Below are 27,726 nucleotides of genomic sequence, written 5' to 3'. Positions count from 1 at the left end.
AGCTGGTCCTGACCCACTGCTGTCTCCTGTCTATAGGTGGTACTGCAGCTGCTGTGCCTATAGTAGATTTTCTCTGAGTGTACAGTCTGGAGTTGGGGAGAGAGAGGTTGTGTGTGCAGGGGCTTGACCACCCCCCCTCTCTTCCTGTGTACTCACTGTACAATAGAAGTTTGGACCAGAGGCCTCATAGGAGAGGGAAGCTCCCTCATCCTTAGAGATGGAGAAGTAGTGCAAGTTATAACATGTTTGGAATTCCAGAGAGTAGAGAGAGGATAGATGGATTTGGACAGGATAAGGATCTATAAGATTAAGGTAATGATGATGGATGACAATAAAAATGACGGCATTTACTGAGTAAGTGTCAAGCCCTATACTAAGGGCTTTCCATTCGTTATATTATTCTCTCCATTTTACAGATGAGGAAACTGACACTTAGGAAGATTGTGTCTTGCCCAAGATCACACAGTGTCTGAAGAATATCACCAGGAATAGAACCTAGACATCCAGTCCATAAAGACCCATCCCCCCACCCTACCCCACTCCTGCTCCACCACTACTACCATTACTTCTTTCTCAAAACGTCATTTCTAGAATCACATCAAAACTCAAAAAATGGCCAGGCTCAGTGGCTCATGTCTGTAATCTCAGCAATTTGGGAGGCCCAGACAGGAGGACTGCTTGAGGCTAGGTGTTCAAAACTAGGCTGGGCAACATATCAAGACACCCCTCTCTACAAAGGTAAGTAAGTAAGTAAATAAATAAATGCCTGGTGTGGTGGCTAACGCCCAGCACTCTAGGAGGCTGAAGCAGGAGAATTGCTTGAGCTCAAGAGTTCAAAATGAGCCTGAGCGAAATTGACACCCTGTCTTCTACAAAATATAAAAAATTAGCCAGGTGTCATGGTGGGCATCTATAGCTACTCAGGAGTCTGAGGCAGGAGGATCGCTTGAATCCAGGAGTTTAAGGTTGCTGTGAGCCAAGCTGAGGCCACAGCATGCTAGCCTGGGGCAACAGAGCAAGACTCTGTCTCAAAAAATAAAAAATAAAATAAAATAAACAAATTAGTTAGGCTCAGTGACTCATACCTGTAGACCCAGATACTCAGGAGGATGATCAGGGAGGATTGATTGAGGCCAGAAGTTCCTAATTGCGGTGAGCTATGATCACACCACTACACTCCAGCCTGGGCAACAGAGCAAGACCCTGTCTCTAAAACAAACAACAACATAAAAACCCTCTTAAAACGATGGTAAATATTCAGGTTCCAAGGACCTCATCCCAGACTACTGAACCATGCGTGATCTCTGAAGAAGAATCAGAGGGTCTGCTTTCAAAGATCCTAAAGCACACTAAAATTTGAGAATTGCCCCTACTATGCTGATAGGTCAAGGGTCCCAGCAAGGGTTGCAGTTGAAAGAGGAGACTGAAAAGTGTCAGGGTACGGGAAGGGATCTGAGGGCAGAGGAGGAATCTGCTGTCCTAGGGTTCTGCACGTGAAAAAGCGGTGTGGGGAAGAAATATGGGCTTGGGGTTAAAAAGGGGTTTGGATGTGAAGGCTGAGTCTCAAGTAAAAAGAGAGGTCTAGGGTCTGAGGAGGAGGCTGAGGTCAGATGAAAAGGATTTTGGAAACCAAGGAGCTGTCTGGAGTCCGAGAGAAGTTTGAGGTCAGAGGCAGGATTTGGGGTCGAAGTGGGGATTGCAGTAGTTGAAAGCGTCTGTGGTCCGAGGAAGTCTGGGATCTGAGAAATGTAGTAGCTGGATTCAGACTGGAAGAAGAAAGGGGTTTGGTTCCTGAGCTGCATACAGTGCCTGGAAGCCACTGAGATCTCTCTTGAAGCGTGCTTCCCTCCACCCTCCCCTACCCTCCACTGCCCTCCACACTAGCGTCCATTCACCCGCACCTTGCGTGCCCACTGCAGGCTGAGCGCGCTAAGCAGGCGGGGGCCAGTCAAACCAGGACGTGGCCAAGGTTGGGGGCTAGGCGCCCCCTCCCGGCGGTTCGGGAGTCAGGCCCCACCCCCCGCCCTCCCACACCCCCCGCCGCAGCCACTTCCGGCGGGCTCTGCGCTGCTGGGGGCGAGGGAGAGGATGGCGGCCGAGAGCGAAGCCAGCCAGGAGAGCGCCCTAGGCGCCTACTCGCCGGTGGACTACATGAGCATCACCAGCTTCCCACGGCTGCCTGAGGACGAGCCGGCGCCCGCGGCTCCACTGAGGGGGCGCAAGGACGAGGACGCCTTTCTGGGAGACCCCGACACCGGTGAGGCCCACTGGCCCAGTCCCTACCCCGCCTTGAGAAGTCCCTGGTCTCTTCCATTAGTGCTGAGCATCCACCTCCAGCCTCCATCTCCTTAATTCATCTCTTTCCTCCTGGACCGCTGCCTTCTTCTCCCGTCTCTCTGATGATTATCTATTGGGAAAGGGGTTGCATTTCTGCCTTGGAGGCGTAGGATGCGACAAGGGAGACGATGTTAAGGGACTGCAGTAGGAGGGATTGGGTTTACCTCTTGGGGAGGACCGACAAGGAGGGAATGTTGGAGGGGACATCTAAGGAACAGCTGTGATCACCCAGAGAGGCCTTTCTGTAGGCGCCGAGAACAGGATAGGAGAAACCAAGTCAGAGACTGCAGCAAGAAGGATACAGTCTGTGTCTTTAGAAGAACTTCCTCACAGCCAGGGGTTATTTGGGGAAGTAGCAGGCTAGGGAATTGCCAGAAGTGGCTGCGGTGGGGTGTGTGGGAGGGTGGGGTTTATGGGAAGAGAGTCCAAGGTGGGGTAAAGAGAATATGATTCTCCTCTATCCGGGAGTGTTGGGTATTGGGAGATAGGGGAATGGTCTACATGACCTCTCAAAGTCTTTGGGGGCTAGAGCGCCTTCACTGTACCATGGATAACCCACCTCCTCCCAGAGCCATAGACCTAGCTGGGCATATTAGTAAGGTACCCTGCTCCCTAGGAAGCAGTCTTCAGAATTTTGCTGTGTTCTCCTAAGCCCTTTGCAGGATCTGCAAGAGGTGGGGGTTGGGAGGGCAGAGGAGGGATTGCTAGAGACCTAGGGGGTAAGAGCTATATGAGCATTACTTCCTTAGTGCTCTCCCTCCTATCCATGTGGCCTATCTCTCTCCTCTGCTCCATTCTTCACCCTTCATCCCCCCTCCTTCTTTCCCTGAACGTCACTTCCTGGCATTAGAGCATCCCTCTACCTCACTCTCTCTTCCTTGCACTGCCTGCACTTAGTTTTGCTCTTACCAGCCTGGCAGATACTGCTTCTCTGGCCTGGCTCTTCCATAGATTCTCTTCCCCTGCACAATTTACTGGTCATTTGGACCTGACAAGCAGCCCATGTCAATTTGACCAGACTGCACTCTACATGGGGTGGGGGTGAGGAGGTGATGAGGGTGGTGTTTGGAGTTTATAGTAATCAAATGTCAGGGCTGCAGATCAAAACTTCTTTTCCGGAGAGAGTAGTTTTGAAATCAGGAAGTAACAGGGAAAGGAGTCGAAGATGTCTCCTGGTGCAATGTGTAACAACAGCCTGAAGCCAGGTCATTTATTCAGTAGAAATGAACTCCTGGTCCTAGAATCACCTGGACTCACTGTGTGGCAGTGGGTATGCCTGCTCTGTCCTGGGCCTTAGTTTCTTCTTCAAGTTCAACGGACAGTGCCTTTCTCTTGTAATCTAGAGATTGTAACCCCATGATATATTTTCTCCTGACTCTCTATAAATGTCTTAGCATTTATCAAAACCTGTGATTATTTGTGCAATTATGTGATTATTCCATGTCTGTAAAGCCCCAAGAGGGTAAGGATTATGATTGTTTTGTTTACTGTCCTTTTTCCAGCATCCAGCTCCCCATTGGGCACTCGATAAATAATTGTTGAATGAATAAATGGATGCAAGAGAAGATCTCAGGATGAAAGAATGGCAGGGGAGGAAGTTCTAAAACTTCAGGGAGTACCTTGGGAAGTTCAGTACAGACTCTGTTCTCATCTGTACAGAAACCCAGCAGAGATCCTAGTCACCTGAGCTTCTAGCAACTTAAGACTGTATGCCAAGGTTGTGCACCAAGGTTCACAGGGGCTTACCTTGTAGGTTCCAAAGACCTTACTATCAAACTGCTGTAATAATTTCAGTGCCATGTCTACTAACCCTACTTCCAAGACCCAAGTCTCCTTTAGTTCAGTTGGGACAGACTGCTGGCTAACATGGCCTCCTATGTTCTCAGTCTGATGGCGCCACCTAGTGGCTTGGCCCCATCCCTCTTTTGTCAGTACTTTGGCCAGCTAATTCATCCAGCTAATCCTCTAGCCTGCTACTTCCCCAAAACAAGTGCTAGGCACCCCATAGCAGATCCTGTGGGACACAGAGCTTATGTGATGACCACCTCAAGATTGAGAAATTACTTTCTTTCCTTTCTTCTGAGCTCCAAGCCCATGTGTTCCTCTTTCTCCTAGGCATCTACCTCCAGGTGTCCTGCAAGTGCCTCACCTTTAATGTAGTCTATGCTGAACTCATCTTCTCTTCCCGACACATCTGCTTTTCCTCCGGTATCATTCCCAATTAATGACACTGCCATTCATCCAGTCTCTAACGATAAATGGCACTTGAACTTCCCTTTTTCCTGTCATTTCCAAATGATGATCAAGAGCTCTCTCCCTTACACCTACCCCCACTAAGCATCTTCCAAATTCCCACTCAACCATTTCTGTCATTACCACTGTAGACTAAGTCACCAACTGCTCTTACCTATATTACTCATAGACTCTTAGCTATTCTTCCTGTCCCCTGCCTCTTGCCCCCACCCCACTCAATCCATCTACCACCCTGTACTTGTGGTCATATCATTCCTTAGTGCAAAGATCTTTAGTGATGCTCCCATTAAGGGAATAAACAAGCCAAAGATGATCTCAGTTTCCAGCCAAGATCTCTCTTCTGACCTCTGGACTTGTATTATCAACTCTGTTCAGGGTTCTTTGGGGTAAACTCAGTTAAAATTGAGCTATATCCCCAAAGAGCATAGTTGAAAAGTCCAGGTATATGGGACTTCAAGCATAGCTGGATCAAGGTGCCTAGGAATTGACTTTTCTCCATCTTTTGTTCTGCCTTCTTTTTGTGGGCTTGCTTTATCGCCGGAAAGCCTTCCATATTGTTGGGGACAAGATGCCTTCAGCAGCACAGGCTTACGTCCTACCAACTTAGCAACCTAAGAAGAAAGACCTTTCTCTTTCCAGATTCAGCAAAAGAACAAAGTTTGAATCTTATTGGCCTGGTTTTGGTCACTTTCTCGTCCCTGAACCTTTTGTGGTTACAGGGGTGCCTGTTCTGATTGGCCAAGCCTAAATTATATACTTACTCTGGTTAGGAATGATGGAGTTGGCTGAGAAGGGAGTTATTGAATGGGGAATGGTATCTAAGCAGATGAAAAATAAGGTATCTGCTAAGCCAGCTGCCTCCATACAACTCCTCCTGGTGTCCCCAAAATTCAGAATAACCAAAATTAAACTTATCGTCTATCTCTCAAAAGACTTGTCTCTAACCTTTCCCCACTGTCTTGCCGTTGCTCTTACATATCAGTAAAATCAATAGTGTTACAGACCCAGCACTTACACAGTACACATAGTAGGTATAAAATTTTTGTTGAATAAATGAAAACTTAACGATGGACTGGTGGAAAGGTCTCAAATAAATCTAGCTGTGTGGGGGGCATATCTCCTTTACATATATTCCCTCTCTGAAGTGTTTCCATGACTTTATACATAGGCCCCACCCTCCCCTCCTATGTTCACATATCTTACTGGAGAAAGATTGCAGGACAATTACCTGGTAATATTAGCAAAAATTAGCTTGTGAGGTTGGTTTTTGAGGGTGGAAATGTCTCTTGATGTCATGTGGAGTAATGGAAAGTAGGTGTTCAAGTTATACAGACTCCTGCCTCTGTCACTTACTCATTTTATGACCTTAGACAGGCAATATCATCTTTCTCAGCCTCAGTTTCCTCATCTATAAAGTGGGGAGGGTGAGGCCTATGTATAAAATCATGGAAACACTTCAATGAGGGAATATATGTAAAGTGCCTGCTATAAAGTCAACATCAATAAATATAAGCTCAAAACTCCTTCCTACATTTCTTTGGAAACCTCTAGGGATCAAGGAGAGTCATGTGCTTATAGTGGGTATTAAATCTCTGTTCCTTGAATGAATTCCAGTTTTATTTATATACTTTGTGATGCTGATGTTGAAGGTTAGAAGAAGCCATAATCGGGCGGCGCCTGTGGCTCAGTGAGTAGGGTGCCAGCCCCATATGCCGAGGGTGGTGGATTCAAACCCAGCCCCGGCCAAACTGCAACAAAAAAATAGCTGGGCGTTGTGGCGGGCGCCTGTAGTCCCAGCTGCTCAGGAGGCTGAGGCAAGAGAATCGCGTAAGCCCAAGAGTTAGAGGTTGCTGTGAGCCGTGTGACGCCACGGCACTCTACCCGAGGGTGGTACAGTGAGACTCTGTCTCTACAAAAAAAAAAAAGAAGAAGCCATAATCAACTAAGGGAGATTCCCAGAAGACAAGCTTTTTTTTTCTTTTTGAGACAGAATCTTACTCTGTTGTCCCAGGTTAGAGTGCCTGGTGTGACATCAGCCTCGCTCACACAACCTCAAACTCCTCAACCTCGAGTCGTCCTCCTGCCTCTGCCTCTTGAGTAACTGGGACTACAAGAACCTGCCATAATGCCCAGTTAATTTTTCTGTTTTAGTAGAGATGGGGTTTCATTCTCACTCAGGCTGGTCTCGAACTTCTAAGCTCACTTCTGAGCTCAAGACCTGCCTTGGCCTCCCAGAGTGCTAGGATTACAGGTGCAAGCCATCCCACCTAGCTTGATAAGTGTTTTTTTAAAAAATAAAAATTTACAAACAAATTACATGCTCATGGTAAAAAATAAAAAAGTAATAGTGAGGCAGTGCCCATAGCTCAGTGGATAGGGCGCCAGCCACATACACCAAGGCTAGCAGGTTTGAATCCAGCCTGGGCCAGCTAAACAACAACAACTGCAACAAAAAAAATAGCCAGGCATGTGGCAGCTGCCTGTAGTCCCAACTACTTGGGAGACTGAGGCCAGAAAATCGCTTGAGTCCAAGAGTTTGAGGTTGCTGTGAGCTATGATGCCATGGCACTCTACTGAGGGGGACATAGTGAGACTCTGTCTCCAAAAAAAAAAAAAGAAAAAAGAGTAATAGTGAGGAAAAGGAAAAGTCTCCTCCATTCCTGTCTCCCTATAATTTTTCCTTTTATTTTAATATATATATATAAATATTATATACACATATACATGTATTTTTTTTTTAATAGAGCAGGATGTCACTGTGTTGCACAGGCTGGCGTGCAGTGGCTTTTCACCTTGTGATCGTAGTGCATGGCATCTTCAAACTCTTGGACTTAAGTGATCCTTCCACCTTAGCCTCTCTAGTAGCTGGGAATATGGGCAAGTGCCACCATGTCAGGAATAAGATTGATTTTTTAAAAGAATTATACATATAGTAGAAACTCAATAGTTGACCACCTCTCTACATTGACCACCTCTTTAAGTTGACCTTATTTTCACAGGTTGGACATGCACCACATGTATGTATCAGTACAGTAGACCTGTTTCCTTATGTGGACCACTTCTATATGTTGAACAGTTTGTTAGAGTCCCTTGAGTGGTCCATTTACAGAAGTTCTGCTGCATTGTATGTAGATGGTAAAATTTTCTTTTTTTCTTTTTTTTTTTTTTGAGACAAAGTCTCACTACCCTCAGTAGAGTTCCGTGGCATCACAGCTTACAGCAACCTCCAACTCTTGGGCTTAAGTGATTCTCTTGCCTCAGCCTCCCAAGTCGCTGGGACTACAGGCACCCACCACAACACCTGGCTATTTTTTGGTTGTAGTTGTCATTGTTGTTTGGCAGGCCCGGACTGGGTTCGAACCCACCAGCTCCAGTGTATGTGCCTGGCGCTCTAGCCACTGAGCTACAGGCACCGAGTCTTGGTGGTAAAATTTTCAAACAAAAAATTCTCTAATCCCATCTTTATTGTCTTTTCCCAAAAGTAACCAGTGTAAATAATTTCTAAAAATGTCTTACACATATCAGCATTTTATCTATATATGTGGTTTTTATTTACACAAAAAAGGGGAGTGTGGATCATGAAGGGCCTTACACATAGTCAGGGAACTTGAATGTTTATTACATTAGCATCAGTGAACCATAAGAGTATATTAAACAGGAAATTATAATGGTCCATTTTTTTTAATTTTTTGAGACAGAGTCTCACTATGTCACCCTCGGTAGAGTGCCGTGTCATCAAAGCTCACACCCAACTCTAACTCTTGTACTTAAGCAATTCTCTTGCCTCAACCTCCCAAGTAGCTGGGACTATAGGCACCTGCCACAATGCCTGACTATTTTTGTTGTTGTAGTTGTCATTGTTTGGCAGGCCTAGGGTGGATTCAAACCCACCAGCTCCGGTGTTTGTGGCTGGCACCCTAGCTGCTGAGCTACAAGTGCCAAGCCAAGAGGGATCTTTTAAAAACACAAGATATATGGGCGGCGCCTGTGGCTCAGTCACAGGCCCCGGCTGAACTGCAAACCAAAAAATAGCTGGGCGTTGTGGCGGGCGCCTGTAGTCCCAGCTACTTAGGAGGCTGAGGCAAGAGAATCGCTTAAGCCCAGGAGTTGGAGGTTGCTGTGAGCTGTGTGATGCCATGGCACTCTACCGAGGGTGATAAAGTGAGACTCTGTCTCTACAAAAAAAAAAAAAAAGATTAAAAAACAAACAAACAAAAAAAAAACACAAGATATATAGCTTCACATTCTTGCTTCAATCCCTACTGCCCTCCCATAATTCTTCTGGTAAAATTCCTGTGGGCCTGGTGTATCTGACTTAGCCTCCAGGCTTACTGCTCCTTCCCCATGCCTGCCACATTGAGCCACCCAGGTCTTGGTTATTTATTTTTTTCTAACACACCAGACACTCCACATATACCCCCTTTAATGTACATTATGGCTGGCTCCTCCTTATCCCTCACTTTTCAGCTTAAAAGTCATTTCATGACAGGCCTTCCTGGATTTCTCCAGCTAAACAGCCCTCCTTCCCCTGCCATCATTATTCTCTGTTATTTCACTCTTCTCTTTCTTCATAGCACCTGCCACAACTTATAATTATATGCTCTTTTGTTTACTTGTTTATTGTCTTTTGCCTCCAGGAGTCTATGGACTTCACAAGGGTAGGACCTATCTATTCCTTTCCCCTAGCACCTAGTATAGGGCCAGTCACAAAGTTCCTGAATGAATGAAGGGATAACTGAGGTAAGGTTGGAAGCCAGGGTCTGTCCACTCAAGCTGCTTCCTTGCACAGAAGGCTGGGCCCCAACTGGGGCAGGATCCTGTTTCCAGGGAGGGCTGAACACCCCCAACCTCCAGGAAGTGTTCTCAGTCCTGGGAAACTTTGTCCTTGGTATCTGCGTCTCAGCTGGGGGTCCCTGGCTAGAGCAGTGCTGGCAAGCGGGAGCCAGTTGTGTGGCAGTGGCAGGGAGGAGAAAGTGCAGAAGAGTCCCGCCTCCAGGTGGGCAGGGCCGGGTAGGCAACTCCCAGACTCGGTCCCCTGCTGCCCACAGACCCGAACTCCAGGTGGGCAGGGCCGGGTAGGCAACTCCCAGACTCGGTCCCCTGCTGCCCACAGACCCGGACTCCTTCCTGAAGTCTGCGAGGCTGCAGCGGCTGCCATCGTCGTCCTCGGAAATGGGCAGCCAGGACGGGTCGCCACTACGAGAGACGCGCAAGGACCCCTTCTCGGCGGCAGCATCCGAGTGCTCCTGCCGCCAGGACGGGCTCACGGTCATCGTCACAGCCTGCCTTACCTTTGCCACCGGTGTGACGGTGGCGCTGGTCATGCAGATCTATTTCGGCGACCCCCAGGTGAGGTGGGCAGGAGATGGGGGGGAGGGAGTAAGGAGACCCCTGAAACTGGAGAATGCCTAAATGATGAAAGGGGCCTTGGAAATGGGAAGGAGAGAGAGTGGCGACTTGGGAGAGGAAGGTCCCAAAGGCAAGGACTGTGGGGCATGAAGGGGACAGAACAAGGAAGGGACTTGTAGAAGGTACTTAGGTAATGAAGGGAAAGTCAAGGAGACAAGAGGCCAGGGCTTCCACCTTCACCCTCTGTGGAGGCCCCAGGGTTAGTAAAGGTGCCTTGAGAGGCAGAGGGCTCTTTCTGCCCCCACCTAGTCCCCTCTCCCCTCCAGATCTTCCAGCAGGGCGCGGTGGTGACCGATGCTGCTCGTTGCACTTCACTGGGCATTGAAGTGCTCAGTAAACAGGGATCTTCTGTGGACGCAGCTGTGGCAGCAGCCTTGTGTTTGGGAATCGTGGCCCCACACACTTCTGGCCTGGGCGGGTAAGGAGCTCTCAGGAGTGGAGTCTGGGACCCTTGGGCCTAGTTTTGCTTCCTGGTCTGTAGGTATCACTTGGGACTCTCGGTTTGGGCAGAGGGCAGCTGGGCCCCAGCTCCTTGCATTTTCTCTTTCTATACCAAATTTCTACCCCTTCTCCCTGGATGGAGTCAAAAGAGTAAAACTACTATATGGAAGACCAAAAGGTGTTTTCATTAGCCCTTTTTAGTGAGAAAGGAAATTTATAAACTAAAAATAGAGTTGCCCAGTGGAGGTATACTGTCATTAAGGTGGTGGTATTTAAACTTTTAGGGTCACAAATCATTGTGAATCTGATGAAAGCTATGGGCTCTCTGCCCTCCACAAATACACCTCAGGCTAAGAACTCACAGAACAGAGGCTACAAACTGGCCACCTATGGGCAATATCCACACATAAGCTGGTTTGGGGTTTCTGTAGTATAGTGGTTATCACATTTGCCTAACACACAAAAATGGGTTTGGTTCACACAACTAAATTTTTCAGAAATTTTCTTGCTCTTTCCAGAATTGTATTCTTCTGCAAAAGAGAAAAACAAATTAGAAAAAAAAAATGTGATTGCTATTGTTAAAAAGTTGAGAGTGTTCACAAAAATCCAGATTTCCAGCATCTCTTGAATAATCAGGAGCTCTGGTAATACTGGGCCCACATTCCCACATGGCTGAAATTATCTGGAGCTGAATAGAAGCTGGTTCCTACAAGGGGGCATGTGCTGTTCACTTTGCCGTAGTTCCTACTACTCCCTGTTATCCGTCCTGGTTTCCTTATGTTGTTACTTGGCCGCAGGCATTTAAGTTTGTAACCCCCATCTCATGTCCGTTAAAAGGAACAAGCTGACAAAGACCCTCTCTTGGCTTCTGAAAGCTGTACCAAAGACATTTGGGTTTTGTACAGTCTATTCTTACATAATCCGGTCTTGAGGGAGTAGGAGGGGACAAACCAAATAGGCAGGTGCAGGAAGCTGGCAGGGATCCAGCTCTGATCTAGGGTAGGGGCAGGAGGCAGAACATCCTGCTTTCCCAGTCTCTGGGTTTTCCCTAATCAGGGATTAAAGTCTCTAGTGACAGGCTAAAAGAGGTTCATGACCTGGGTCTCTAACCCCCTTGGTTTCATTCTCTATTCTTTTAGGGTCTGAGGTAAAGGGCCTGCAGCCCTTACCCCTTGGGGGTTGAAGGGTGACAGGCTAATTGAGCAGAGGGGTGGCATGTTATCATCACCCTACCCCTTCTGTGTTTCTCCCAGTGGGGGTGTGATGCTGGTCCACGACATCCGAAAAAACGAGAGCCACCTAATTGATTTCCGGGAGTCCGCACCAGGCGCCCTCAGGGAAGAGACACTGCAAAGATCCTGGGAGACCAAGGTGGGGACCCTGGTGAGAGGAGAGTACAGGGGAATCTCCCTTCATTGCCCTTCTTCTAACCCAAGCATTAATTTGCTGAGTATTTTAGTCTGGGAGGGGGGAAAAAAGAGTTGAATGGGATGCTCTAAGGCTGTAAAGGAGACAGGGAGCCGTAAATTAAATAGCGAACAAAAAAAAAATCTGCATGGTTGATAGCAGGTAATACTGCAGCACCTTACTTCATTGGCAGTCTTACCTATCTGCACACAGGAAGGAAGAAGAATGGCTTCACAGAGCTGCTGCACTAAAACCACACATCTCACTCTGAGACTCTTAGCTGTAACTCTCCCAGCCCACTATATATTGGAAGGTTAGAGAGGAATTGCTGGAGGCAAATTCATTGTCTGCTGAGAGCAAAGGAAGAAAGGAATAGCTTGGAAAAATACTATTTAGAGCAGCTCAGAATAATAGTAGATTAGATTAATGGTAGATTAGAACGAGTAGATTAAATGAAGTTCCCTTGTCTTGTGATTCAATGTAGACAGGTTTCTATTTAAACTGGTTATGTCCTGGCTCTTGAAACTTTTGCTCAATTTATAAATCCCTCATCTATGATAGACAAGAGAAGCCTTATTTGCTGATAGAAGTCAGAGAGGTGGGAGGGGTACCTGTTTGGGAAAGCTTGTCCCTCCCCTGGGATACTTGGCCTGTGTCTCTCCCCTGTGCCAGCCATCCCTGGCTTGGGGCTCTGCGGAGTTCAGCCCAGCCCCCCCCTTCCAGTGACCTGGTCTCCTCTCTCCCTCGCCTGCCCGCCTTGCCCAGCCTGGGCTCTTGGTGGGGGTCCCCGGAATGGTGAAGGGGCTACACGAAGCTCACCAGCTCTATGGCAGGTAAAGACCCTTGCCCTAGGGACCAGGGACCCTTGTTTGCATTTCTCCTTGGGTGGCCTTCTCCTACCTTCCTGGATTCTTCCTTTCCCAACTCCCCTTCCTCATATCCCCTTCCCTTGCCAGGACTCTCCTTCCCAGGAACCCCCCTCCCCCCAGGACCCCTCCTCCTCCCCCCAGGACTTCCTCCACCCCCTGCTCTCCGGCCCCCCCAGGCTGCCATGGTCCCAAGTCCTGGCCTTCGCAGCAGCTGTGGCCCAAGATGGCTTCAACGTGACTCATGATCTAGGTCAGTGGGGATGGGGGATATGGGGAAAGGCATGAGGTTGATGGTGGGGGATGGAGAGTTGGGGCCCAAGCCAGAGAAGATTTCTTTTCCATTTGGCTCCTCAGACCCTATCCCCACTTCATCCCACCTTTACTTGGAGTCACCCTTAACTGAAGGGGTCTGAAAAAGTCTCATATGCATCCCTACTTCCCCCATAACAGGCTCCTGAGGGGCCAGGGCACGTAGAGAGGGCCACTCAGCCCTCATCCACCCCACCTATTGTGCATCTCAGCCATCTGGTCCTGTCTTAGACCCCCTGCCCAGCCTCCTATCCCTGTCCCCAGCCCGAGCCCTGACTGAGCAGCTGCCTCCCAATGTGTCTGAGCGCTTCCGTGAGATGTTCCTACCATTGGACCGCCCGCCACTGCCTGGTTCTCTGCTGCATCGGCCCGACCTGGCTGAGGTGCTAGATGCACTTGGCACTTTTGGCCCTGCTGCCTTCTATGCAGGTGGGAACCTCACACTGGAGATGGTAGCTGAGGTGAGTGCTTAGGTTTGGGGGAGTATGCCCCAAGGACCCTATTGTCACAGCATCCTCTTCCCCCTATCTTCCTTCCTTCCTTGCCTTTCTATATGTATTTATTATGGGTTGTGCTTATTTGAAATTCTAGAGTAGACAAAACTAACCTCTAGTGATAGAAATCAGATCAGTGGTTGGTGGAGGTGGGGATGTGGCATGAAAACTCCCCTGGGGTGATAGAAGAATTCTGTCTTGATTGAGAGGTACCTTTGGGCTTTTCAGGGCTGGTGCCAACCTATGCAGGGTCTTGCCATGTCCCTCCCAGACCTAGTGGGATCTCAGCATTAGCCTCAGCTTCCCTAAGCTCAGAGTCCCTCCCTGACTTTGGGTTTTTTAGGGACTGAGGGAAACACCTCTTTCACTGCTGTCAGGACTGGGGAGACTGACACAAAAGGTTGTCATCCAACCCCAAAGTATCTTAGTCTGAGGCAGTAATAGGTCTGATAACTGTCATTAATTATCCAAAACTCCTAATGGAAAACTATGTTCAAGAATCGGGCTTGGCACCTGTAGCTCAGCAGCTAGGGTGCCAGCCACATACACCAGAGCTGGTGGGTTTGAACCCAGCCCAGGCCTGCCAAACCACAATGACAACTACAACCAAAAAAGTAGGTGGGTGTTATGGCGGGCACCTGTAGTCTGAGCTACTTGGGAGGCTGAGGCGAGACACTCTCTTAAGTCCAAGAGTTTGAGGTTGCTGTGAACTGTGACACCACTGCACTCTACCAAGGGCAACATAGCAAGACTCCATCTCCAAAAAAAAAAAGATTCAGATGCACAGACCAACACAGTCGTTCTCTCAGCTCTGCACTGGGTGTGATTATATCTGTCTCCACCATACAGTTGTGGAAATCAAATAGGTCCATCATTCATTTAACATTCACAGAGGACCTGCTACGTGCCTATGCTGGTCATTGGAGGTATGAATGTGGTTATATAAGCCCATCTCAAACAGATGTAACTAGAAAGTCCAGGAGAATACTGGCTTTAGATCCTGGTGGCTCTAGGGGCTCAACCCACATTATCAAGACTTGGTCTCTCTTTCTTTCTCTCTCTCTTGTTCTCTTTCTCTTTCTCTCTCTCTCTTCCAGATCCCATCTCCAGCTCATCCTACCCTTAGTTGGAGGCAGCCTTAAATAAGGGGATTTGAGAAGGGCCCATACACATCCCTGCTTTCCCCATAACAGTCTGGATTCACTCTCACTTATTTCCTTCCACCTGCTCCCCACTAGCCCATTCTAGGCCATCCTTCCAGCATGGTATCCCAGAGAAATTCCTCATTCCCAGTAGTCCCAGCAGGAGCCTCAAGGTTGTGTCTCATCAGCCTGCCATATGACTATTCCCAAACCAATTACTGTGGCATTAGAAAGGAATGCTCTGATTGGCCAGACCTGAGGCCAAGCGCCCTCTCCTGGAGGTGGAAAAGAAAATGGAGACTCTGACAAAGACCATCAGTACTTTTTTTTTTTTTTTTATCGTTGGGGATTCATTGAGGGTACAATAAGCCAGGTTACACTGATTGCAATTGTTAGGCAAAGTCCCTCTTGCAATCATGTCTTGCCCCCATAAAATGTGACACACACCAAGGCCCCACCCCTCTCCCTCCGTCCCTCTTTCTGCTTTTCCTCCCCCCCATAACCTTAATTGTCATTAATTGTCCTCATATCAAAATTGAGTACATAGGATTCATGCTTCTCCATTCTTGTGATGCTTTACTAAGAATAATGTCTTCCACTTCCATCCAGGTTAATACGAAGGATGTAAAGTCTCCATTTTTTTAATAGCTGAATAGTATTCCATGGTATACATATACCACAGCTTGTTAATCCATTCCTGGGTTGGTGGGCATTTAGGCTGTTTCCACATTTTGGCGATTGTAAATTGAGCTGCAATAAACAGTCTAGTACAAGTGTCCTTATGATAAAAGGACTTTTTTCCTTCTGGGTAGATGCCCGGAAATGGGATTGCAGGATCAAATGGGAGGTCTAGCTTGAGTGCTCTGAGGTTTCTCCATACTTCCTTCCAGAAAGGTTGTACTAGTTTGCAGTCCCACCAGCAGTGTAAAAGTGTTCCCTTCTCTCCACATCCACGCCAGCATCTGCAGTTTTGAGATTTTGTGATGTGGGCCATTCTCACTGGGGTTAGATGATTTCTCAGGGTTGTTTTGATTTGCATTTCTCTAATATATAGAGATGATGAACATTTTTTCATATGTTTGTTAGCCTTTCATCTGTCATCTTTAGAGAAGGTTCTATTCATGTCTCTTGCCCATTGATATATGGGATTGTTGGCTTTTTTCATGTGGATTAATTTGAGTTCTCTATAGATCCTAGTTATCAAGCTTTTGTCTGATTGAAAATATGCAAATATCCTTTCCCATTGTGTAGGTTGTCTCTTTGCTTTGGTTGTTGTCTCCTTAGCTGTACAGAAGCTTTTCAGTTTAATGAAGTCCCATTTGTTTATTTTTGTTGTTGTTGCAATTGCCATGGCAGTCTTCTTCATGAAGTCTTTCCCCAGGCCAATATCTTCCAGTGTTTTTCCTATGCTTTCTTTGAGGATTTTTATTGTTTCATGCCTTAAATTTAAGTCCTTTATCCATCTTGAATCAATTTTTGTGAGTGGGGAAAGGTGTGGGTCCAGTTTCGACCATCAGTACTTTGAAAGAAAAAAACCCAATGTTGACAAACTTGCCAGACAATAGAACGCATGTCAGCTAAGAAATGCAATGTGTAATTCACCAACAGTAGATAAATCAAGGGTTTCAAATACTAAAAAGTACAAAAAAGTAGAAGATTCAGAGTGGTCTCAATAATTTAAGATTGAAAATAGTACACTGGATAGGATGGAATGAACCCATTGGTTTGTACAAGATTGGTACATTAGTCAATAAAAAGTGGCCAGTTATGTCCAATATAGGTCAGGTCTCCCATGGTCATTCAGAATTCAGAGTTTTATGGTGACTTTAGTTGGTTGTGATGAGATGCACAATTCAGAACAGTCATCTGGCAGGCAAGTGCTGCTGGAAGTGGAAAATCTTGCTTTTACACGGTCAGGGCAGCATGTGCAAAGACATGAAGGCATGAGTTCAGGAACTGCAGGTCACTCTAAGGTTGTATAGAGCTCACTGGGGAATAGCAGGACATAGGAGGGAGAGGTTTGCAGGGGCCAGATCACAAGGGGTCTTGAGTGCCAAGCTAGGGAGGTCATTATTCATGGAATGTACCCAGCACAATGCCTAGCATATAGTAGGTGCTCAATATTGATGCTTTCCCTGCTTCTTTGTTCCTGGGGTACTTCCTAATGTCCCCAGAGGCCATGATGGGAGTTGTGGAATGCACAAAATTTGGAAACAGCTGTTGTGTCTATGATTGAAACATGTATCATAGGCCAACCCCACATGTTCAACGGTGGTGGGAATCATTCCTTCTGTTCCAGGCTCAGCATGCAGGTGGTGTCATAACCGAGGAGGACTTCAGCAATTACAGTGCACTTGTGGAGAAGCCTGTGTGTGGCGTGTATAGAGGTGACCTCTCCCCCAGCTCCCAGGGTACCCACTCAGGAGAAGCCTTTCAGTCCATGGCCACATCCGTTTGGCCCAGAGACTGCCCTCTATCTCAGAGGAGAAACTGATGCAGTGAGCTGCCTGGGCAACTGTCAAAGCAATCCAAAGCCAGCCCATTTTCTGAAGCAGCTTTGAGGTCATTTACTCCAAGTATTTAGGATATGGGTGTGTGTGGATCTAGTCAAAGACTCAGACCTGGTAGTTTGGGTTCTGGCCACAGGTAGTCTTGTTTGGGGCTCTGTGTTGCTTCAGCCCCATTCTCCCTGCCCTGTACTTCCTAAGATGATTTTTTTTTTTTTGCGGTTTTTTTTTTTTTTGGCTGGGGTTGGGTTTGAACCTGCCAGCACCCCACTCCTAAGATGAGTTTTTAAGCTTAAAGTCCATCTAAGCTTCAGGATAGAATAAACCCTTTAGGAGAGTCATAGACTAATCCCCTCATTGTGCCCAAAGGAAACTGAAGTCCAAGGATGGGATAGAACTTAACCTGCCAAACTTAAGAAAACCAGCAGGGAACCCAGAAAGCCAAGGTTATGACATGGATGGAGCCTGTGTTTGCTAAACCCAAAGTAGTGGATTCTGGGTCCTTCAGAAAGTTCTCAGGTTCTCTCTCCTGTAGGAGGGCCAGATCACCTCAAGCCCCTAGAAAGGCTGCCTCTGAGTTCACGTTTCCAGGCCTCAGTCTCCAGCCTGATTCCTTTGCCAGGGGCAGTGGCATAAGAAGCCGGGGAAAAAGCATAGCTTTGGAGCCAGGAAAACCTGGGTTGAAGTACCAGCTGCACCCTTCACCTTCCCACTCTGAGCCTCGGTTCTCTCCTTAAAATGGGCATCATAATCACCACCATGAGCTGGTCTAGGAAGTTGCCCCGATCAGGGTGGGCAGTGAGTCTGTATTAGACTTTGCATTTTCCCTCCCCAGCCTAAGTTGTCTTGGCAATGCCAGTACCTTGAGTGCTGTGGCTTCCTCTTGACTCCTGTGACTTTGGATCAGTTGCCTTTCTGTGCTACCATTTCCACACCTATAAAATGGGAATGACAACAGTACCCATCATGAGGATTAAATGAGATGAGTTAGTTAGTTAATGTTGGCATCATGTGCCAAGTATTATTACTACTTTCATGTCAAAACATCTAATCACAGAGTAGGAAGTATGGGGTTGGGTGGGACCCTCAGGGGACATAGGTGGTGTCCTGGCCTGTGGGAGGAGCTGAAAGGAGACATATGGCAAACCAGGAATCTGGACATTTGGTCACCTGTTCCTGCTCTGCCTGCAATGTGACTCTGGGCAAGTCGTGGCCCTCTTGAGACTTAGTTTTCTCACACAGAAGAGGAAATTGGTGACCAGTGTTCTGAGTTTGAGTCCTGACTCTGCCCTTGACTTGCTCTGTGAACTTGAGTCGGTTCCTTTGCTTCTCAGTGCTTCAGTTTCCCCATCTAATGAAGGGGCTCAGTGCAGGGGTCTCAGTGTCTGTAATGTTGGGATATGGAGATGGGATGTAGGATATAAAGATTCCTTGACCTCTCCCCTGCCATTGGTCATTTCTTTTCCTTCCAGGCCATCTGGTTCTCAGTCCCCCACCCCCGCACACGGGCCCTGCCCTCATCAGTGCTCTCAACATCCTTGAGGGCTTTAATCTCACCAGCCTGGTATCCCGAGAACAGGCTCTTCACTGGGTGGCAGAGGTAAGGCCAACTTCTCCACCTCACCCTGGATTTGGGGGCACTAGGAGTGGGGAGATGAGGTACTGCCAGAAGGCAGGACTAAATCATCTCCAAGTTTGCTCACATACAAAGATCCACTGGATGTGGGTGCTGGGAGGGGCCTGGAAGCCTCTTCCACATCCCTGCTGTGTTTTCAGACCCTGAAGATCGCATTAGCCCTGGCCAGCAGACTGGGAGATCCTGTCTACGATTCTACCATCACAGAGAGCATGGATGACATGCTCAGGTGGGTCCTGGGCAGGACTCTGTGGGCTGCAGAAGTGGTGGATATGGGGAAAGGATCAGGTCAAAAGCAACTGGTGTTGAAATAGGCCTGAAGTCCCAAGCCAATTTAGCACAAACTCAACTCACAGTGTGACACTGAGTGTATCTCCCTAACACCCTACCTTTCCTATCTGTACAACGAGTTGGCCTCCTTAATGTGGCTCTTAAATATTTTTGAGCCTACCCCAGCGCCCCTGTGAGCCTTTCTACTCTCCCTTTTGAATGGAAAAAAAAGCCTAAAAACAATAAAAATAGTCTCTAAGCAAATACTAGAGGTGATGGGAATTTTGAGTATAATATATCTTCACTGGCAACATTAACAAAGCGGTAAGATCAAGATTGTGGGCTCTGGTGATACTGTCTCCACTGAAATAACTTTGCAGCCTTAGGCAAGTAATTTAAACTCTCTTTAAGTCTAACTTGCTACAAGGGGGCCTGACAATAATGGTATCAGCTTCACAAGGCTATAGTGAGGACTAAAGATCATACATGTAAATCACTCACCACATTGGGCACATAACAAATGTTCAACCAACGTCAGTTATTATTATTAGTAATTGCCAATAGGGGTAAGAATGGTTAATATTAACTGTTACTATACCTGACTTACAGGCTAGCTAAAGGAAAATCAGAAGCCAAAAAAAACAGTTAATGTAAATTTGTATTGCTACTCAAACAACCCTCAATGAATTCAGTTGGAAATGATGAGACTAAATAGTTTATATAAAAAGCAAAAAGGTAGCAACCCAAAACAACAACCACCTCAAAGCCACAAGGATGAAGTATAAAACCTAAAAACTCTTCCTCTCTCCAGACCACCTGCTATAAAGCTCCCTGTGCCTATTCTGTGTAGCCACCAGCCTTTTTGGTTCAAAACAGAATAAATGTCTTCAGTAAACCTTGGTAAATTATCATTCTGTAATTATTGTGGATAATCCAGCATAAAGTTAGTAGGTCAGAAACCCTCACAGTTGAGCTTTAAAAAGTCCATAGAATTACATGCTGTTTCTAAGATCAGTGCAAACTTAGCTCTAAGACACCTTACATGAAATCTATTCATCTAATTCACCCAATACATAGTTATCTAGGGTTTATTATGTGCCAGGTCTTCCTTGCCTTTAAAAAAATTCTAACAGAAAGTAAAGATTCTTGTATACAAAATTCTCCACCAACTAAACTCTTAACAAAACATTAGTTCTAAGGGCCAGGTGCAGTGGCTCACACCTGTAATCCCAGAACTCTGGTAAGCTGAAGTGGGCAGATTGCTTAAGTTCAGGAGTTGGAGACCACCCTGAGCAAGAGCAATACCCTGTCTGTAAAAATAGCCAGGCCAGGTGTTGTGGCGGGTGCCTGTAGTCCCAGCTACTTGGGAGGCTGAGGCCAGAGAATCGCTTGAGCCCAAGAGTTTGAGGTTGCTGTCAGCTATGATGCCATGGCACTCACTACCAAGGCGACTGAGTGAGATTCTATCTCCAAAAAATAAAATAAAATGTTAATTCTAGACCAGCGGTTCTCAACGACCCACAGGAATTGTATTAAAGGCATTAGGAAGGTTGAGAACCACTGTTCAGACTATAAACATTAATTAATTTATTTTTTTGAGACAGAGTCTCAAGCTGTCACCCTGGGTAGAGTGCTGTGGCATCTCAGCTCACAGCAACCTCAAACTCCTGGGCTCAAGCAATTCTGCCTCTGCCTCCCAAGTAGCTGGGACTATAGGTGCCCGCCACAACACCCGGCTATTTTTTGGTTGCAGCTGTTGTTTGGCAGGCCCAGGCTGGGTTAGAACCCACCAGCTCAAATGTATGTGGCTGGCGCCTTAGCCACTTGAGCCATAGGCGCTGACCCTAAGCATTAGTTTAAATGAATCCAGTTTGTTGATTCAAAATAAACATTTCTGGCTCAGTGCCTGTAGCTCAAGCAGCTAGGGCGCCAGCCACATACACTGGAGCGGGTGAGTTTGAATCCAGCCCGGGCCCACCAAACAACAATGACAACTACAATTTTAAAATAACCGGGCATTGTGGCAGATGCCTATAGTCCCGGCTACTTGGGGGACTGAGGCAAGAGAATTGCTTAAGCCCAAGAGTTTGAGGTTGCTGTGAGCTGTGACACCACAGTACTCTACTGAGGGCGATATAGTGAGACTCTTGTCTCAAAAAAAACCAAAATAAACATTTCTGAGCATCCACTATGTACTAGGTACCTTCAGAGAAAGAATTTATTGAGTAAAGTCAAGTAATTAAAAGCTCTTGATTTAAACATTAAATAAATTAAAAGTTGGTTCTAGAAGAGAATCTGAATAATACCTAAATAAATTCATTCAGTTCACCAGCTATTTTCTACATGTAGGCAGTAGTGAGCTTCTGCTCTCATAGATCTAATATCAATGTGAGGGAAGTAGATTTAATCAAGTAATCACACAAACATCACAAAGTGTGGTAGGCAGGGTGTTATGAGAGCCTGTTGGTGTGCTCATTTTTCGCCCTTTGTCTTTTTAGCAAAGTGGAGGCCGCCTACCTCCGAGGCCACATCAATGACTCCCAGGCAGCCCCTGCCCCACTCCTGCCTGTCTATGAGCTAGATGGAGCGCCCACGGCTGCCCAGGTTCTGATCATGGGCCCTGATGACTTCATTGTGGCCATGGTCAGGTAGGCCTGAAATAAGGGATCCTCTGAACTAGCAGGGAGGTGGGGACTATGTAAAGTGAAAGCAGGCACAGGGCTCACTTGACTGCATCTTTGTCCCTAGCTCCCTGAACCAGCCCTTTGGCAGTGGCCTCATCACCCCCTCGGGGATCCTGCTCAACAGCCAGATGCTGGACTTTTCCTGGCCCAACAGGACTGCTAACCACTCTGCACCCAGCCTGGTAAAGTCTTTTTTTTTTTTTTGTAGAGACAGAGTCTCACTATACTGCCCTCGGGTAGAGTGCCGTGGCGTCACACGGCTCACAGCAACCTCTAACTCTTGGGCTTATGTGATTCTCTTGCCTCAGCCTCCCAAGCAGCTGGGACTACAGGCACCTGCCACAACGCCCGGCTATTTTTTGTTGCAGTTTGGCTGGGGCTGGGTTTGAACCCGCCACCCTCGGCATATGGGGCCGGCGCCCTACTCACTGAGCCACAGGCGCCTCTCCTGGGGACCCTGAGGCTAGCAGGTGCGGTGGTATGGCTGTGCCTTCCTCTCTATTTTCTATAGGATCTTCTTTTTTTTGAGACAGAGTCTCACTCTATCACCCTGGGTAGAGTGCCATGGCGTCATAGCTCACAGCAACTTCAGACTCCTGGGCTCAAGTGATTCTCTTGCCTCAGCCTCCTGAGTAGCTGGGACTATAGGCACTTGCCACAACACCCAGCTATTTTTAGAGGCGGGGTCTCACTCTAGCTCAGTCTGGTCTTAAACTTGTGAGCTCAGGCAATCCACCCTGCCTAGGCCTCCCAGAGTGTTGGAATTATAGGCATGAGCCACCGCACCCAGCCTTCTAGGGTCTTTTATTATAAAGAAAAGAAGCCTAAACAAGATGTTCACTTCATCTCCAGCCCTGCTAATCTGGGTCGTGGAGCCTGGTGGGTCCAAAGAACCCTCATCCCATTCTGTCACTGTCTGACTTTGTGACCTGGAGAAAGTCTTACCTCTCTTTGGGCCTTTTCTTTACCTACACAATGAGGGTATTGTCCCCATCTGATGTTTGGGCCACTTTTCCAGTGCTAGTGGTCTGTTACTGCATGATGTTGAGCTGATAGGGCTCAGCCCTATGGCTAGACATCGAAGAGGAACACAGGAGGGGGATGTAGGAATTTTTGTCTAGTTTGAGATCAGCACTCCTACACCCTGCAAGCTGGGGCCCTGGCAGAGACACACAGAGATATTCAGGGTAGGGATTAGTCTGTTCTTCCCCACTGCCATCTATCTTGGCTTGGTCCTTTCCCCTGCCACCCGTAACAGCCTAATAGCTCCACATATCACTCCCCTTATCCTCCTCAGCTATCCAGGAATCCTGCCTAGTTTACAGATAGCATGCTGCTGTCCAGGAAGGGACCAATCTCCCAGGAAAACTGGGCCTATGGAAGATGTAAAGGAGGGAGAGAGGTTGGAAGGGTGGTGGAGTGAGTCTTTCCATATCTTGCCCCACCCTCTATCCCCCTTGTCTCTGTCCTTCTAACAACAGGAAAACTCAGTACAGCCAGGGAAACGGCCACTCTCTTTCCTGCTACCCACTGTGGTCCGACCAGCAGAGGGACTCTGTGGGACCTACCTCGCCCTGGGGGCCAATGGAGCTGCTCGGGGCCTCAGTGGACTGACCCAGGTAAGGTTTCTTCCATGGCAGCTCTTTTGCAGCAGAGAGCCAAGCTGTGACCTGGGCTCACGAGGCTTTATATCTGTGGATTGTTTTCATCTCTTATGCAGCAAGCATGAGCTGAGGCCGTTTTGTGCCAGCCCTATCGTGGGCAAAGGGAATGTGGGCTGCAACTGGGTTTCTTAGTGAAAATGGAGCTCTGATGCTCCCTGTCTTCCTAGGTTGCAGGATCTAGAATTGAAAAGAGATATAGCAACTGGGCTGCTTGGGTTCTGTCAACCTCAAGTCCCATCATCCCTCTACCGCGCATCTGAATAAACAATCAGCTCTCTTTGGGGTCTGATATTGAAAGAAAGGGCCTACTACTCTCCAGAACAACTCAAAACAGTTCCAAGACTGTTCTGAGAACCTGATATATGTGTCAGGCACATATTTTGCCAGATAGTGAGTTAACTGTCCTGAGGTTTGGCATCTGACACCCCTGCGTTCCAGCCCAAGTGCTATCACTTTCCAGCCATGTGATGCTAGGGATTCACTTAACCTCTCAGAACCTGTCTCCTCATTTATAAAATGGAAATAATAACAATAGCTAACATTTAAGTGCTAGGCACTGTGTTATACATTTAACCCTTTTAAGCATCCCAACTCTGGGAGGAATCCTTATTTCTATTTTATAGATGAGGAAACTGAAGCCCAGAGAGATTAAGAAGTTCAGTCAATGCCAGGCACAGTGGCTCATGCCTGTAATCCTAGCACTCTGGGAGGCTGAGGCAAGTGGATTACCTGAGCTCCCAGGTTTGAGACCAGCCTAAGCAAGAGTGAAACCCCATCTCTAAAAATAGCCAAGGGTTGTGGCAGGTGTAGGCGCCTCTTGTCCCAGCTACTTGGGAGGCTGAAGCAAGGGGATCACTTAAGCCCAAGAGTTTGAGATTGCTGTGAGCTGTGGCACCATGGCACTCTATCAATGGCAACAAAGTAAGACTTTGTCTCAAAAAAAAAAAAAAAAAAAGGATGTTTCATCAAGCATCAAGTTTCTTCAGCTAGTAAGAGTCAGTTCAGTTCCAGAGCCTACTCACACTCCTAACTGCTAAGCTAAAAGTAGCTGCATTCTGCCCTAGACCACCCCTAGTTATTAACCGTGTCTTGTCCAGAGAGAAAGGAGGGGACCCCTTGGCTAGATTACAGGACTGGGTGCTAATAGTGCCTCATTCCTGGCTTCTTCTAAACTCTGGACTGAATCATTATCCCTCTCTGGCCCTCAGTTTTCCCCCTCTATGAAGTAGGGACAGTCATCACAAGCTTGCCTGTCTTCTGGTGCTGTTGAGAGGCTCAGATGACACCTTTGGTGTAAGGGTTCCAAACACTAAGGAGTTGGGACCAAGGGTGAGAGCCAGGAAGTCCTGAATCATCATCTCAGGACAGCCCTGATTTTTTCTGCCCCTTGACTACCCACAGGTTCTGCTGAATGTCCTGACCTTGAACCGTAACCTCAGTGACAGCCTGGCCCGTGGCCGCCTGCACCCGGACCTGCAGTCCAACCTTCTGCAGGTGGACAGTGAGTGCGGAACAGAGACCCCATAGGGTGGGCACAGGGGCAGGGGGAGAAAAGAGCAACCACTGAGAATGCTCCTGCCTCCACCAGCATCCATCCCCTGCCAGTAAAAGTTTGGTTTCTTTCAACAAATTCCTATTGAAACAATTAATGATTGGGGATTAAAACCAGTCTTGCCATTTCCTGGCTGTGTGGCCTTGTGACATCCATTTCTCAACTCTGAACCTCAGTTTTCTCATTTGTAAAATAAGATACAGTTGTTCATTCTTCAAATCTTCATTTATTCAACAGTTTACATTGAACACCCATTGAGTGTCAGGCATCAGCCTAGGTGCTAGGGAAACTGCATTTATAGGTAGACAGGAAAGTAAGTAATCAAAGAAATGTGAGACAGTAGAATAAGTGCTCTGCTGAGCATTAAAGCAAAATGGGGAAATAGGATTGATTTAATGATGAAGGAAGTTTTCTCTTCAGTGACATTTAAACCGAGATCTAGAGAGTGAGAAAGACCCCAGCATATAAAGAACTTGGGCAGAGCTGGGTAGGTCAAGGGAGTAAGTGCAAAGAACTCAGAGAAGGAGTGGGTTTGAGGAATAAAAAGGAAATCAAAGTGATTGAGGATGAGATGAGATCAGACAGGCAAGCAGGGGCCAGATCTTAGACCTTAGAGGTTATCATAAGGATGTGGATTTTCCTGTAAGAACCTCAGAGGCTTAATTTTAGATACAGCTTAATTTTGTAAATGGGAAAAGGTGTGCACCTTTGAGGAGTTTTTAGTTTAACAGTCAATATACTATGCTAGTTCAAAAGAATACAGAATTGGAGCACAATGGCTTACACTTGTAATGCTAGCATGCTGGGAGGCCAAAGCAGGAGGATTGCTTGAGCTCAGGAGTTCAAGACCAGTCTGAGCGAAGCAAGATCCCAGTCTCTACTAAAAAACAAAAAAACTAGCTGGGTATTATGGTGGGCGCCTCTGTTTCAAAAAAAAGAAAAAACAAATACAGAATTGATTGAGGAACAGTCCTGCCTGTCAGGACTTTATAAAAGAAACAGAGGCTCGTGGAAGTTATAAATTAGTCAAAGATGGACCTGTAAGTGGCAGGACTAAGATTAGGACATATGCCCAGCTAATTACCAAAGACTCAATTCTTTACTGCTACTTGGGAGGCTGAGGCAAAAGGATTGCTTGAACCCAGGAGTATGAGTATGAGTTAGGTTGATGCCATGGCACTCTACCCAGGGCGACAGAGTGAGATTGTCTCAAAAATAAAAAAGGAAATGAGAGAAATTGAGAGAGGTAGCGAGGTCCCAGATGATGTTGGGCCTTAGAGGCCTTGGTAAGGACTTTGGATTTTATTCTAAGACCCAAAGCTGTTGGAAGGTTTTGAACAGGGGAACTGACAGGATCTGACTAATGTTTTAAAGGATCCCCTTGGATGCTGTGCGAACAGGCTATAAGGAGGGCAGGACTGGAAGCCAGGAAAATAATTAGTAGACTACGCAGTGACCTGCAAGTAGTAAAGGCCAGTTTGCCTAGGCAGATGGAGATGAAGACCCCAAAGTCCTTTTTTCAATATTAAGAATGACTGTGTATTATCACTTACTGTATACAAGGCTCTGAACTCAGTGCTTTCCGTGTGTTTTCTCCTTTAATCCCTGAAACAACTTCATGTTTTCATACAATCCCTATTTTTTTTTTTTTTTTTTTTTGCAGTTTTTGGCCAGGGTCGGGTTTGAACTGGCCACCTCTGGTATATGGGGCCAGTGCCCTACTCACTGAGCCACAGGCACCACCTCATACAATCCTTATTAATATTTGAGGAGACTGAGGCTCAGGGAGGTAAAGCAATTTGCCCAATGTTGTACGGCTCTTTGGTAGAGCAACCAGGACCAGAACTTAGGTCTGACTATAGGATTTCTCAGTGCTTTGAACACTCTTAATATGTGTATGTTGGTGGTTGGTTTTCAGGTGAGTTCACAGACGAAGAGATTGAGTTTCTGGAAGCCAGAGGTCACCATGTGGAGAAGGTAGATGTCTTATCCTGGGTCCATGGCAGTCGGAGAACCAACAACTTCATCATTGGTGTGAAGGACCCTCGGAGCCCAGATGCAGCTGGAGCCACCATCCTATAGAACAATGGGGTGGGGCAGGGTCTCTGCTCCCCAACTTTGCATGTTCCCAGAGTCCCTCCTTCTCCCAGGTTTGGTCTTAGGGGGACCCCAGGGATGCCCCAGATTGCGGGCCAGAGGAGATGCTTAGCAAATCTAATCCCAGGATAACTGGAAAATTCTCCATGAGGAGGCCTGTGGTAGTGGTGGTGGTGGTGGTGAGTGTCAGTATCCAAGACCAAGCAGGTAGGATCTTGAGGAGTCAGATTATTTGTCCTTCTGTCTCCTCTCCTCCATCAGCCATGCTGGCCTGAGCTTAGGGATGTGCTTGCAAACCCTTTGTGAGGGTCTTATAACCCCCAAATCTCCAGACTGGCCTGACCTGGGCCTTGTCTTCCAGCTCCCTTCTCCTGTCCCCAGCCTCATTTCTTAAATGACTAGGAATTTTTTAATGGACCATCATGGGGAGAGGGTGCTCCTCTCCTCTTCTCGCCAGGTTGAGGTGGGGGCCTTGCATCTGGTGGTCCCCAGGGTGTGGGGTAGGGGTGGGGGTGGGGACCAGCTCAGGGGCTTCCATTTGCAAAGGGGAATTAAAGAAAGAATATTGCTTAACCATGGCTCTGGCATGATTTATGTTTAACTGGGATGGTGGGTAGAAGTGGGAAAGGAGACCTCAACTCACTCTGGCCCAGCA

At 47.2% G+C, this 27,726-nt stretch overlaps 1 protein-coding gene across 4 annotated transcripts; it reads left to right on the top strand.

Annotated features, from left to right (window-relative positions):
* The first annotated feature begins 1,038 nt into the window (after positions 1–1,038).
* Positions 1,039–27,644, top strand: GGT7 (gamma-glutamyltransferase 7). Of its 4 annotated transcripts, none has more exons than XM_053573931.1 (15): positions 1,039–2,257; positions 9,704–9,939; positions 10,266–10,417; positions 11,694–11,823; positions 12,613–12,680; positions 12,893–12,966; positions 13,290–13,486; positions 16,961–17,048; positions 18,641–18,768; positions 18,945–19,033; positions 21,573–21,722; positions 21,823–21,940; positions 23,240–23,377; positions 24,824–24,916; positions 26,893–27,644. In XM_053573931.1, exons 1-15 carry the CDS (start codon positions 2,089–2,091, stop codon positions 26,953–26,955), a joined length of 1,893 nt encoding a protein of 630 aa, XP_053429906.1. In that variant the 5' UTR covers positions 1,039–2,088; the 3' UTR covers positions 26,956–27,644. The 4 variants fall into 4 exon arrangements, with proteins under 4 accessions (XP_053429906.1, XP_053429907.1, XP_053429904.1 ...); XM_053573932.1 differs by having other exon boundaries at positions 1,041–2,257; positions 11,694–11,811; XM_053573929.1 differs by having other exon boundaries at positions 1,049–2,257; positions 24,824–24,923.
* Positions 27,645–27,726: the final 82 nt, after the last annotated feature.

Source organism: Nycticebus coucang, chromosome 21 (genome assembly GCF_027406575.1).
Source record: "Nycticebus coucang isolate mNycCou1 chromosome 21, mNycCou1.pri, whole genome shotgun sequence".
Taxonomy (NCBI): domain Eukaryota; kingdom Metazoa; phylum Chordata; class Mammalia; order Primates; family Lorisidae; genus Nycticebus; species Nycticebus coucang.
The sequence above is the reverse complement of the archived record's forward strand: the minus strand, read 5'-3'. Positions and strand labels throughout refer to the sequence as shown.

Coding starts and splice junctions, on each gene's coding strand:
- GGT7 (XM_053573929.1), top strand. CDS start 2,089: ATGGCGGCCGAGAGCGAAGCCAGCCAGGAGAGCGCCCTAGGCGCCTAC. Junction 2,258..9,703: donor TCTGGGAGACCCCGACACCG/GTGAGGCCCACT, acceptor TGCTGCCCACAG/ACCCGGACTCCTTCCTGAAG. Junction 24,924..26,892: donor CAACCTTCTGCAGGTGGACA/GTGAGTGCGGAA, acceptor GTTGGTTTTCAG/GTGAGTTCACAGACGAAGAG.